Genomic DNA, 14,649 nt, shown 5'->3' with positions numbered 1-14,649 from the left:
ATAACTTATGGGCATACATGGAACTTAAGTAGAAATTTAGATGTGGTGAGCCATTATTTGATCTGGGACAGATGTATTTTAACCCCTTCTGTTATCTTCTCAGCCTCAAGGCATCACTCACTACTTATAATGAAGTATCATCTTGAAACACTTCATTTCATATCATGCAACACATATCCAAAGGAAAGCATCTCCTTATGCAGAACACCTCAATAAAATTATACAACCCAAAAGTCGAAGGAGAATAGAGGGGACAGAATATGCCTGTATCAACAGGTACATCAGTGCAGAGGCAGGAATAAAGCCTGCTTTTCCCAGCTCACTGGAGAACTGGAGAGTGTCCTCACTGTTCAGAAGATAGAGCCTCTCAAGGTCTTTCTGCACAAAGTGCAGTGCAGTGGGACTTGAATTTGACCTAGGAGTTCAGCTTGAAGGAAATCTGTACTTTTGACAGCAATGTCCAATGAATAAAAGAACAAAAGAAACACTGGAAGGGTCACTTTGACCTAGAATCTTCACTAATACAGTCAGTCATTCTCAACCTCTACAACTCTACAGCCTGTGGGAAGATTGGAACAGATTTCCCTCCAACATTTGTGGATCTGGCCTGTACATAACCCAATTTGTCATGCAGGGCCTCTGGGGCTGGGATTTGCCTATTAGCAATAGTATGCCCATCAGTCAGAAAGTTACCAGAGGCTGGAATGTGCATAGTCTTAGTCTAGTTTTATTTCTCTGATTGGATTACATATGGCCAGCTATAAAAATGCTTGTGGCTGGTACAAATATTACTGGCACAGCGGTGTCCTGGGCACAATAAAACCTGAAGTATTCCACTTCACATCAACATATGTTTTCTGTCAGGCCAGCTTAGTCCTTGGAATCAAAACCAGCCCCCTAGTCAACACACAAACACATGCTACCATGAATACAATAGCAATAACAGTGACATGCTTGTATTTGCCTTTTATATGGAAAATGGGTGAACGTCTACTGGAAAAGCTTTTACTCTATCAACAGCAGTAAAACATATTCAGCGTATTCTAATATCAGCCTAACACTGTGCTTTGGAAGGAGAAGTTGACAGAAGAAAAAGAAGAGATGGCATAAAAACTGTACCTGTAAATTAATATTTGGACCTGGGCTAATAGAAAGAGTGGCTGTTGCAAGTGTGCGAGTGAGAAGCTGGTTAGGAGGATTGCTGCTAGGTGGATGTGTGGCCTTCCAGTAGGCTTCCAGATAGTCAGCAAGGTGCTCACAAGCATCTTCAAGCTGGTTCTCATCAAGAATTACATCGAACATTTCCTGATAAAGGAAAGGTTTTAGTGAGAATAATCACCAGGTAAAGGGAGATCAGCTAGAGACAATGATCATGCTTTTCATTAATGAAAAATGAACCACATTTTTAGTACTTGTATTAAGATATTTTGCCTTTTTTTATTTGTGTTTGTTTTTCTGAATGCATTTGACACAAAAGACCGTAATCATAACTAGCACTAATGTTACACTTGCTAAAGCAAGGCCTTGTGACTTCCACATAGTAATGCACCAACAGTCAAAGAAGACGGGAAGAAGCAGCTTGAACAAATCTTAAATATACAGAAAGAAGGGATAAATGTTGAAGAATTAACTATTGAAAAAAATGGAATGGCAAGAAAGGGAGTCAATCCCCCTATCTAGAATAACTAAGAGAAAACTAAGGCAAACTAAGACCAATAACTAAAACAGTAAGAATACAGATCATTCAGTTTCCAAGTGTCATACAAATATTAGGTAAGAGATTAGTCACACCGTCTAATTTTAGACTTCTAAAGTTAGGAGGTGAGTTTCATCTATTTCCTCCCTGGTCAGGGAGCAGAAGGCAGCTTTGAGGGGCCTATGCAGGTCTCCAGCATTCTTCATTGACTTCCTGGAGACCTGAGCATCTCTTAACTGAGATGCTTGAACTGAAATGATGAGGACATTCCCTTCACTCAGCTCCATAACTATGGCAAATTATATCTGCAACTGAACTGTACTCTCATCTTCTGGTTTCTCACCCATACTCTTGACAGCTGACTATGCAGGTAGCAATGCATGCCAGGTTTAAAACACAGTTGGGGTCTCATCACCTCCACTTCATAGGTGGAAATTGAGAGAATTTGCTTCAGTGCACATCTGAAGAAGAACTACAGAGCTGTCAGCTATGCAGTACCACTCAACTCTTTGCCAAAACCCTGACCAAGAACATCAACAGTGGTGGGCTGTGGTGACAGATGCCCCAGAGGAGCTACTCAAACCACTGGCCTTACCCTACACTACCAGAGATAAAGCACAGTCACTAAGAGGGTTCATTTTTAGACCAATAACTCCCTAAAAATTATCAAGTAAAACAAATGTTCAGTTTACTGAAGCACTGACTGTATCAGCACACATCCTAATAACTGATTGTGACTGCACCCTTGTGCAGAGCCGCAAGACTTCAGGAGGTGTTCTGCAAAAAGCAATAGTGAAATATGGCCAGAAGAGGGCAAACATTCCCGAAAATTATGTAATTAACCTCGTGCTTGAAAAGAAAGGCATCTTTCAGTGACAAGACATAAATTAACAGTAACTCACAGGAGGACACTGTGCCAGTTTATCAGCTGCCACCATCTGAACATTAAGGTGTTTGGCCTGAGATTTCCCTCGGGATTTTATCAACCTCTGTAAAACCTGTGAAAAGTAAGACATTAAAAAAAAGTGAGCAGGCTCAGACTTAATATACATATATAATCACTTAAAATGTTTACATTTGAAACTGCTCACATGAGCAAATTCTTCATTTGCTGGCTTCAAGAACATTTCCCATGTTCCCTCATCCAGAATGAGCTAATTTTAATTTACATCCAAATATCTCCTTTCCTTTACAAGCACTAAAAAGTTCCCCTCCTGCCTTTTTTACGCTGCTTCTGGTTTCATTTTTTCTAAGTTGAATTTTTAAATTGATCTCCTGAGTTCTCTTCCCACAAATTCATTCTTCTCTTTTGAATGCCTCTTCGCAAGGTCTGTGCATGTTTTTTTACACACAATGAAAGAGTATATTATCAGATGTTAAACTTTAGCAATCAGTCTGATACTCATTCTGTGTTCATTTCTGTATTATTTTGATTTAACGAACCATGAACACTACTACTACTTACGTGATTGATACTAAAAGTGCAATCCCAATTAAAAAACCCATTGGAGCTACAGCATCTTTTCCAAAACGGGTTTTGGTAACATTGGAGCTCAGATACTTTTTTGATTATTAATACTTCACTATCCAAAGGGAAGCAGTAACAATATATAGCTCTGAACCTAAATGAGGACATGTGATTATCTGCATTTAAGGCCCCAAAAAAAAAGACTGAAAGAACATAAAGGTATCTAAAATATTTACCTTAGGAGAAGAAATCTTTACATATACTATAATGGGAGCCAGAGAGGTTTTGCTCAGTTGAGCTGGGTGGTTAATGGTATCAGCATCAAGCACTACCAGCTGCAGTGTCCTGGCTAATTCAAAAATCCGTTCAATTTCACTTTGAACTTCAGCTGCAGAGAAGTAGAAAATTAAAAGTTATGAAAATACTAAGAGGTGATTAGTTTTAAGAAATGTAACAATGTAGTAGACTGGCGTGTTGCTCCTCCTCTGGCTGCAGGAGTTGTTATCTGTGCATGTCCCTGGCACAGTAGGGTAATGAATACAGCGTTAATGAGAGCATTTCACCCCGGCTTTGCTGCCCTTGCAGGCACTGCCTGCCTCTCTCACCTCACCAATTCCTGCTATTCCAAGCTGGAGAGATACTGGTAACACCTTCTTACATGACCCCAGACCAGACCAAGAAAAAGGGGTACGAATGCTTGCTGCATCAAATGGTAACTGTACTATGCCACAAATCTGCTACACGTAAATAATGTCAGCTCAGACTTGAATCTTACCCAATAACCAGTTTGCTCAAACTGGACTGCCTGAGATAGGCATTAGGAAGTACTGATTACTATGTTAGCAGGAACTACTGTTTTCCCATTTAGTTCAACTTATCAAAGCTCAGGAAAACAGTTTTCTTCTACTGGCCTCAGTATGGTACCCTGTTAAAAATTTCATTATTATGTGTAAAACACTTTTATAAGAGAAACTAACTGAATAATCTAAATAATGCCATGGTATCCTCCTCACAACCCCAGGAGCTGTGGAAAGCTGCTTTTCCCAGAGAAAAATCATCTTTTCTTCTGGTAGTCATGCTCCCAGCTCCTCGGCACCCTGTCTGATTGGCAGTACTTTCCAGGGCAAACCTCTCCAAGACAGATGGGCTGCATCCACTTTCACAAGTGGTGTAGAAACTGTCTTCATTCCCCAATGAAACAAAACTACATCTTATAATAGCAAAATCATCTTTGAAATGAAATCACATTTTCCTGTTCAAATCTTGCTATCAACTGATTTCACAGAGGAATTAGAGAAGCTGGGTGATTTGTGCAAGTCTATAAAGAAAGTCATCGGGCCAGACAAGACTAATTCATACAGGTTTCCCTTTAAAGGTTGTGCACGCTTCATGAACCAAAACCAGATTCAATATCTAGCCCATTCAAAGAAAATATAAGAAGACAACCAACAGAGACTTAAAGGTCATGAAGAGGTACCAAAAATTTAATAAGAGAGTTCCTTGAAATTACGTTATCAGCCTTTTATCTATTTTGCTGGCAAAAGCTTTACTTTAGCTTGAAAACACAACCTATCTGATCTGCATAGAGTTTTCTATACCAAATGGTCTCTTTCAAGAGATATGAAGAGATTGATTTTTGCTATCTTAGAATAGCAACTGAATAAATCGGGTACTATAAAAAGGTTGCAAAATTTCCAAGAGAGAGCAAGGCATCCCAGCTAGTATTTTGGTTCCAAATCAATAGGTGATTGCTATGGCCATTTTATAAATCAAGTAACATCTAAATGGTCCTCAGAAAAATCTATGTATGATGTCCTTTATTGGAGGAGGTTGACATTGCTTTGGATCTACTAGAGATCACTTCCAACTGTTTGTGGTTATCTGCAGTTTGGGGGGAGCACATGCAATCAGTGGTTTACAGCAGGGAATGTAATGCAGAGATGTGCACGGTGTGGTATGGAAAGCACTGATGCATGCTTTCCTGCTGGCCAATAAAAGCACTGTGGTCCTGCTGCTGTCTGAATTATGACCACATTGTTTTAAGACAGAACTTCTGATGGTTCTTGGCACATTCACAATTACATTTTCTACAACTTTGTTGCATAGAGGTACTTGTGAAAACACTGAATACCCCTGTCTCAGAGTTTTAGTAGAAGACACTTAAGAATCCATCCCTAATTTAAGTTCAAATGACAACTAGAATAAACATATCAGAGAGAATTTGTTACACTGTTCTGATGATGAGTTTGGATTGCTTTCTTGCAATTTCAAACCAGTCTCAACACTTTAGTCAGTATAACAATATTAATTAACATATCATTTTAAGACCATTCCAGACTGCTAAAAAATTTTTGTTCAAGACAATTTAAAACCAGAAAAATCTGTCTCTATGCCATTGTATCATAATTTTGTCTGGGGAAGCAGTATTTGCTACACTGCTGGAAGCACTTTTTTGCCAGTAGAGAACACACCTCTGTGGACTACATTTCCTGCTATACTTTTTGAAACACCCATTGCCAGGGCAGAGTATTCCTCAGGGTATGTTCTATTGTGAAACACACCCAGGGCAACAACTGCAGGTAACTATGGTCCTATGAACCCATAGTTTCCACGTGAGTCTGAAGATGGAGAGGTATCATTTTCTTCAACTAAAATGTATTTCGGTACTTATTTTTCTTAACTTGAGTATAGGAGAAAAGTTCAAGGAACTACACTGCATGACTGGTGAACTAATATATGTGGCTCTACCTCTTCAGTCAAGAATGGATGGGAAAAATGCCACAGGGATAGCTGAAGAGGTCCTGAGCTCCTGTTCCTTAGAGTACTTCTTCAGCTTCTGGAAAAAACCTTAATTCTGCTTGAAATCTTCTTTGAATTCTAACTTTACATCTAAGATTTTTGTAATTACTTACATAATAGTAGTTTCTCTTTTTAGATGACAAAGGCTTTATCCACTGCTACTGCTTTGGTTTTCATTTTTCTTTAACAATATCTCTCGAACCCCAAATTCTCTATCTGTAAAAATTCCTTCACAACAAGACACTCAACACAAATTTTATCTCAGACTTTTGCCCAAAGTAAGCAAAGAACTCAAAAAGTCATGTGGGGATAGTAACACAAATGTCACTGGTAGTTAAAATAGGGAGCTGAGAACAGTGACAGTAGGGTATCTTCAAAGCAGCACAGTAATAGCTTTGCAATCTTCCCACCTCCATGAATACCATCTATTTATAATAATGTCCCTTCTTATGTACTGGAGAGGCATAAGAGTGAAGTTATAACACTAAACTCCAATAAATTGTATTTGCCAATCATAATCAGAGGCATAAAAATAATCAGAACTACTGTGACAATCATCGTGATATGCTGACAGCCCAGCTACAAAATTCAAACCCAGAAATCAGCTACCAAATTTTAAAGTGACCCTTACAATCTATTTTATATGGTCTCCTTGGTAACCAGAAAGTGAACATATTTTAAATGACAGGAGCACTCAACTATTTATTCCATACAATAAGGAGTCAGGTCTAAGAAACAGTAAGTACACATCTCCCAGACAACTTTAAATACAGCACATTTAAACTTACTTCCAAATATTAATTCCCAATATCACTACTGTACCTTGAACAGAAATTCATTGCCGTGAGAGCACAAGTAAATGGCTTTCCCGTTACGGGGGCAGACAAACATTCCTTACACCAGTTGGACCTTACAGGTGAATTCCAAGAAAAAATCTTTCCCAGTTTACTACAATAATCTCGCCTAAAATACAGGCAAAGATACAACACTACCTCGTTTTATCTCTGTCAATTCACTAATAACATGACGAGCTGTGGTGGAACTTAGGGTCACTTATATAATGCCATGGTAAAAGAACATTCTCTAGGCTACACAGTGGAGAAACACAACCCTCCTGCAAACCTGGGCTGCACCCATAGCAGCCAGGAGTCACTAGGACACTCAGCTTGCCAGAGCAGCAGCTACACCAGCAATTTGTTTCAGCAAGACCCTGATGAGATAGCAGTTCCATGACAGGGAGGAGATGCAGAATGGGTATGCATCTGGCCTGCAAAGGCCCACGTGAAGCACAAAATACTGCTTAGATACAGCAAAGAGATTTTGATGTTCACAAGGAGCAGTGAAGTTCAAATACTCTCAACTGAGCACAGTATGATTTTTATATCCTATTAAATTTGACTTTGTCTCCTGTCTATGGTATTGGTGGCTCTGTTTTGTTCATAGAAACAGGTATGTAAATTATGATTTCAACTGAAACAGGCACAGAGACAAAGCATTCCAGTTTTTTTAAACAGGGCTCCTGATATTACAGACATATGGAATGAAAAGAGCACACCTATGTCAATGTATGCAATACAAAATGATTAGCAACACCTTACACAAAAGGCTTTGAAATAATTTTGTAAATTAAGAAGAACAGCCATCAGAAGCCATGATTTTTTTATGCTAATTCTTTTCTACAAACACAGTTACTGAAAAATAATTAATCACTGAATTTCATGAATGTAATAATGAGAAGTTTAAGGCAACCTCATGATTTCCATAACAAAGGTGAAAGAAAAAAATATGTTTTTTATCCCAGTCACTTAAAACCATGTAGAATGTCTTGCACCAAAAAAACTGCTAGAAATGAGTAAAGGTCATATCTGACATCCAAGAAAATTAAAAAAGAAAAAAAAGGAAGTGATAATTATTGCCCCGCACAAGTCTCTATTAAGAACAAAATCATGAGCTTGACTGACAGAACTAAAATTTTAAATTTTAATTTGTGAGCATGTGTGTGTATACACATGCTTATATTGAGTGAAAAAATCATAGTGTCTCCATGGGGTACTGCTGTAAGCAGAATGCAGGCACTCAGCCACAGCAGGCTATCCTGGACTGCGCCAGGGATCTGTTCTCCCTGGAAACAAAGCAAAGAGGCCGAGATGTTACTGATGTTCCAATAAGTTACATGGACTTTGAGCACAGCAGAGCAAGTTAAGAAGGCACCCCACAGGTATATAAGCATTTGGCCTCCTTCTTCTCATCTTCCTTTCCTCCCCTCAAGCAGCAATGCTGCTCTGGGCAGGCAGGGAGCTAACAGGGGGCTCCTGCTGGGCAGGGGACAGCAGGCTCCACTCCTTCCCCAGCCAGGGACGTTCAGTCCCACAGTCTCCAGGCAGGACTACATGTCCCACCTCACACCATGGGGCATCCCAGTGCTGGGGAGCAGAATGCTTTGTGCCTCTGCTCCAGCATATCCAGCTAAGAAGGAAAAAGTCTTGAAGAACATAAGCAAAAGAGAATAAATGCTTTAGCTTTAGTCCTCAGGCAACTGGTCAAAAGATGCCTGGATTACAGGTGTTTAATCAAATGTCTAACCTAAATGTAGTTTGTGAATATACTTAGATTTTCCTGGTCTCCACCAAATACCTTAGCCAGTAGCTTGTTACGTAAAAAGAGGAGGGTGGGAGTGGGAGGATGACAATATTTTCCAGGAAAAGTGGCTGCATGTGTTACTCATGCCTAACAGATGGGGCTCCTGCGAGGGGTAAGGCAGAAAGGAGAGAAGCATGTCTGCTGCTCTGCCTGGAGCTCCTGTCTGGGCTCTGCTGAAGGGGAGCTGTGAGGCGAGGTGCTGCAGGAAAACAGGGTTTTCCTCCTCCTGCCTGCTAAGGCTCAGTTTAGGCAGAATTCAGATGGCTTTTAATGCACACACACGTCCAAGTGGTATTGACAGAAATAATGTCATGTTTGGAAACCTCAACATAACCAAGATCTATTTATAATGGACTAACATCTCCTGAAATTCAGCACTGTAATTATGTGAAAATATAAAACAGATAGTGTCATTTAAAAACACTAAATAGCACATAAAAATGTCTACTTCCTGCCTCATTTCTCTGGGCTAGAAAAACAATAGCATTCATGGAATGATGCTTCTTATGCCAAGTTTAAACTGGAAGTAAATTTTAACGGCCTATGAATGGAAAAGATTGAAACCAGCAGATTGCAGCAGAAACACAAGTGGCTGAGCACTGCACAAGGGTGCACTGAAATGACTGTGCCAGGAAGAACCACAGCAGCTCCAGAAGGTGCCATGCAGCAGCATAGCACTGCTCCTATCATTAAGCTCCCCTACACTCTGTTAAGGAGTAATCGGGATAGGAAAACTGGGCAAAGAAGCAGTCTAACATTTATTTTGTCCAGAGGACCAAGTGTCTCTGCACAGTTCAGAATGGATATCATCATGTCAGGCTGGCAATAACTTGGGTATTTCTGACTATGCATCATTACTCAGTGCAGTGCTGTAGGCTTTTACAGATCTGGTCCATACATAGGCACTAAATAAGTGTTCCCTAGGTCTGTTGTTTTTTTCAGAACAAACATAAATAAAAATGTTCAGCCTTTCTCACAGATAGGATGTGGAACCACTCCATCACTGGCTATTCAACCCCTCCTGCTGATGGTGTGCCACTCACAAAACATTTGCGTATTCACTGAGTGGGAGAGATACTGACTCTGCAGCCTGATGCTCAGAGTGGGAGGCAAAACACATGGATTCCAGTTCCTTCTCCAGGGAAAGTTTAATTATCATGCAAAGTGCGTAAGACTCAGCAGGACCAACCAACAGCCATCCTAAAGGCAATCACAGCCCTGTCATGGCGATCACAGCCCTGTCATGGCGATGGGAATGATGAGCCCTTGCCTCTCTTAGCAGAGAACAGAACTGAACCCAGACTTCTTTGCATTCTGGTTAAACAAAGCAAACCTTTAGTCTTGAATAAAGTGGGGTCACAAACACCAACTTTTAATCAGTTCCACCAGCCCAGGAGAAAGAAAAAAATTCAGCCTACAGTGTGAATAGTTTTAAGGGAAGCAAACTGTACTCTTAAACAAACAGCTAACTAGCTAAAAATATTTTATTCACCTATCCAAGTATCCTATTACACAGATATCCATAACCTTAAAAATTATTCTAACACATTGCTACATGCTTTGTTTCTAGCATATGTTTTGTTTCAATGTAATTATCAATCACATATTTCTGTGCAGCATCATGAGAAAATACAAGGAGAGGTTGCTGAGAGTTATCTCTAATTTACAGAAATCAAGAATCTTTTTCCCCCATATACCCTTTAAAAACACTCAAGAAATTTCATTTAAATGCTTTGCCTATACTGTATCAAAACCTTATTTGCAAGTTAGAATATTGGAAAGTTAGTACCAAACTTCTAATACAGTACTACCTAAAGAATTCATTGGGGAAACTCTGACCTTAGATGTTAAGAAAATCAAGGCTGGCCCAGCAGGATAAAAGAGTATTTTGTGACATGTGAGACTGATAAATTATCACAGGTTCATGAACTTCACACTGCTCTTTCCCCATTTGTGGGCAAAAAGAAGTATATCTACGCCCTCATGAAAACTCAAAAGCTCTTAGCTGCTATTTTACTGCATTCTGGTTCAAGGCAGGTTCAGGTTTACCAGGTTAACATATTTAACACCTGAGAATGAGAGTTATGGACATTTGTCACACCTATCTTGAAGATAAAATTATAAAGGGACAATCAGGATTTTCTATAACACACTGAACACCTCTTTTATTTTCTTTGAACTATATTAGATCTCTGAGGCTTTGGGAAGGAAATACACTCTTGCTTAAGTCCAAATTTTGCGTTCCTGTTCCATGGCCTCTGTAAGTAATGAAGGATTTTTATGATGCCTAGCTAGCACTCTTTTAGGTTTATCCTTATTTATAAGGATAGCTTTTACTTGAAACTTATTATACTTGACACCACAACTGTCATTAAATTACTGGACATGGAGAATACATAGTAACATCATATTTGTATATAATATACAGTATGTGTGTGTGTATATATATATATATATATATCAAGCAAAAAAATTGTTACCATAGTTTCAAGCATTCAATTGGCTTCTCACACAACTATCAAGGAAAAAGAAACCACAAGGCTGAAGTTTGCACAGGTAATCCACTACTATTTCTTTGAGCATTTATGTTTCATTTTCAGAAGACAAAACTTTGGGGTATCAACCTAATGATGTGAATGGAAGATCTGCACACTTTTTAGAGACAGTCTTCCAAAGGTAGGTGCTCAATTGCACATGCAAACTGGGTGCATGTAATGCCTGACAGGTTACTGCATATGCACATGGAAAGCAAATAGATTCCCAGGCACGTGATGGCAATCGATTTACCATAAACACAGTGATACATTTTACATCCACGGTCACTCATCTGTGTTAGAACACGCAGATTAGGTGCACACATCTCAGAAATATACAATGGAATACCTAATCTGTAGCGTTTACTTGTCAATGTCAACTTTATTTTTAGAATTACTTGAAAATAAGTAAGGAAAACCAGCAAGGTTTTCTAAAATAAAGACTTAGCAGCACAGGTACAAGATCAGCTTTTGTCTGTCAGTGAGCCAGATGCGAGAAACACACGGTGGTTCTGTGAGGTACAATAAAGCACTGAACACAAAACAGCAGGAAAAGTAATTTGCAAGCTTGTATACATACCTAAAACATCTGGAAAGGGAGAGCATTAATGAAGCAAAGAATGGAAAAAGCCAACACAATCAGGTTTTGTACAAAGCATACAGCATGAGGTAAGGTTATAACAAGCGTAACATACACAGAAAAAGGTTTGAGTTCTTTTGACAAAAAATGCAGCAAAAGCACAAAGCTGGTTCAGCAGTTTCTGCAAATGGCATGTGTCTATATAAAATTTAACTAAGCCAATTTGGGCTGATTTTCAGGTGAGTAAGACTTAACCACATACTGTACTTTCTTGGAGAAAAAATCTATTAAAAATTACAGATTTCTTCTAGGCTTTTAAAGAAATTAATCATTTGTCCTTTCCTTAAATTTAGTTCTAACATCTCACGTGTTAAAACATGTAACAATATTGACAAGCAAACATTCCTATTTACATCAAAATAAGCTTAATTAGAGAGGAATAAGACTGTATTATCCACCTAAATCTTTATGAGCCAGGCACTATTTTAAAAAAGTTCTTGAGAACATTAATTTTATACTAGATATTCAGTGGCAGCATTGGTTTCCCATGAGTCAAATCCCAAGTCTATTTTTAACTGATTCCATTACAAAAGCAAACTGTCAGTCGATAGGTGTGTGTAGCATTAAAAGCTGATTGAGACTCCCTTATAATCCTGTAAATCGAGTTCCTCGTGGCAATTCCTATTTCTGATTATCACGTTGTTGGTGTACGTCTCTTTGAAATTAATTCTGGGTTATCTATTAAATCATTCCAAAGAATGGTGCTCACTTCACTGTTTTCTGTGCTATGCACAACATTGCAGACCTGTATTGGGTGATAAGGTAAGAGTTCTCAAAAAGACGTACATTTATTTCCCAGAAAAAAGTATTTGGTATTAAATAGATCAAGCACAGTACCTTTGTACTACCTTAAGTAATTGATGAAACACTTATTAAAATAATAGTTAAAAACCAACAATATGTTTTCAGAAGTCTAAAAAATAGCCTTCTCTGCTGCAGTTACAACTGCTGCTCACAAATGTGATCATAAGTGAAGGGTTGATCAGTGGCCTGGCTGCATGAGGTACAACTGCACAAAGGTTGGTGAGTAAAGAAATAGCTTTCCATTGAATCTGGAAGGAGGGAGGGATTTGGATTAACATAAAGCAGTTTTGGGGAGCTATATGTGCTATATATATATTATATAGAAAACATATATCTATATATATTTGCAAAAAGGCATTTTTAAATTATACCAGATGTAGGAATAAACCACATAGGTCTCTGTCCATGTGCCAATGACTGTTCAAGTAGGAGAGACAAGAAAGCAACTCATCTCCCCACATCCCATAGCTCTGCAGCCAGGAGACGTATTCAGAGCAAACCAAAACAAACCCTGTTTTTCCTTAACAAGAACAAATTTTTATTGTGATAAATACGAGTTTTAAATACCTAGGTCAGAGCTAAGTCATTGTAGATAGTCTGGACAAAAAAAAGAGAACCAGAACATATTTAGTACTTGCTGAAATTCTGTGGTTTTTTTCTTTTTTTTCCCCCCCAGTGATCTGGGGAAAAAACCCTATTAATTTCATTTTATAGAAGCGAAAATGTAGGCAGACAAAAAATTCGTTTTCCAGGACTCCTAGCAGACGTGCAGCAGATACTAGAAAAGAACGAATGTAATGTGAGTCCTGATTTAATGATGTATCTGTGAAACTTGTAATCATAGAGAATACTACTGGCTGCAAAGCTAATGCTGATAAAGTAGGAAATGCCACAATAGCTCTCCTAAATCAAATCTTTTGCGATCTGTATTATAACAGAGCACATTCAGGAACATATAATAAAGTTGTTCCTTTAGGGCTGCTGTCTTGTTCAGTATGCAACTCCATACACTGTCAACTGATAAGAAGCCATTGAATCATTTACTTTCTCTTCATTTTCAAATATGTGTTTCACATCTCATTTAGAACACATGGCTCTAATCTTCCTCTGAAAACAGAATTAATAAAATATTTGTGGGCTATTTTGTGGAGCTTACTGTGGTGATATATGCAATAAAATGATTTTTCCCTTTGAAACATCCCAGTTAGGTGAAAAGCTGGAATTATTAGTATTTTCCAGAGAGAAAATTACAAAGAATAATCACAAGTTATGAATAATTCAGGGAGGGTTAATTTTCAGAAATGCAGTGTCTGATTCTTCAGAGTAATTACCACAAGAAATTACATTCAGAATAGAAATATGGAAGCCATCCTACAGGAAATCCTGATTCCTGGGGATTCTTTCTTCCAAAATGGAACATAACCTTGAAGCTTCTTTTACAAGTCAGTACTAAGACTCAGGACATTCCTGATGCTGCTCTGTACTGTCAGTACAGAATATAAGTACTGATCTGAGAGAAGGAAAAAATTCTTTGAGCTAGGCTGGAAATGAAAAGAATATCTCCCCAGTTAAATGTCTGCAAAGAGGAGAGCCTAAAATAAGAGGACTTCTGGGGAATGAGGATCCACAAGCCTGGTATTTTACAAGGTACCCAACAGGAGCTCCAGTAGTCCATAAAGGACTGCCTGATATCCATCCCCCTCTTCCAAGTCAGGGCATTATCATGCAACATGCCGATTTTGATGGCATACACTGTATAAGTTAATACAGGGAAATTAGGGAAGTAGTGATTCACTCAAAAATTCCAATTCCCCACACTATTTTACATATTTTTCAAGAATATTAAGGCAGAGGACTGGTGGAAAAGTAGTCTGTAAATATTTGACCAAAGATGGATGACAGCAAACATAACCTAAAAATACTAAGAAGCTGCACTGTTAGCCTTCTTATTATCACTTCCTAACCTTTATTTTGCACTACTTGAATTTTTAAACCAAATAATATACTTTTAACAGGGTATTTCGTTGACTTATAGCAAATTCATCACACAGACAGAAAAAAAATTCCG

At 38.5% G+C, this 14,649-nt stretch overlaps 1 protein-coding gene across 18 annotated transcripts in view; it reads right to left on the bottom strand.

Annotated features, from left to right (window-relative positions):
- Positions 1–14,649, bottom strand: part of LOC125327582 (voltage-dependent L-type calcium channel subunit beta-2) — a 248,532-nt gene that overhangs the window by 11,275 nt on the left and 222,608 nt on the right. For 12 of the 18 annotated variants that reach the window (XM_048307371.1, XM_048307380.1, XM_048307396.1 and 9 more), the window contains 4 exons: positions 11,718–11,726; positions 3,401–3,552; positions 2,599–2,694; positions 1,120–1,305 (listed from right to left, as the gene is read on the bottom strand). In XM_048307371.1, coding sequence (XP_048163328.1) covers positions 1,120–1,305; positions 2,599–2,694; positions 3,401–3,552; positions 11,718–11,726 — 443 coding nt within the window. The remainder of the gene's footprint in view (positions 1–1,119; positions 1,306–2,598; positions 2,695–3,400; positions 3,553–11,717; positions 11,727–14,649) is intronic. The other 6 variants (XM_048307265.1, XM_048307297.1, XM_048307272.1 and 3 more) reach the window with 1 other exon arrangement.

This window comes from Corvus hawaiiensis, chromosome 1, assembly GCF_020740725.1.
Source record: "Corvus hawaiiensis isolate bCorHaw1 chromosome 1, bCorHaw1.pri.cur, whole genome shotgun sequence".
In the NCBI taxonomy this organism is placed as follows: Eukaryota; Metazoa; Chordata; class Aves; order Passeriformes; family Corvidae; genus Corvus; species Corvus hawaiiensis.
This window is presented reverse-complemented; position numbering and strand designations above follow the sequence as displayed.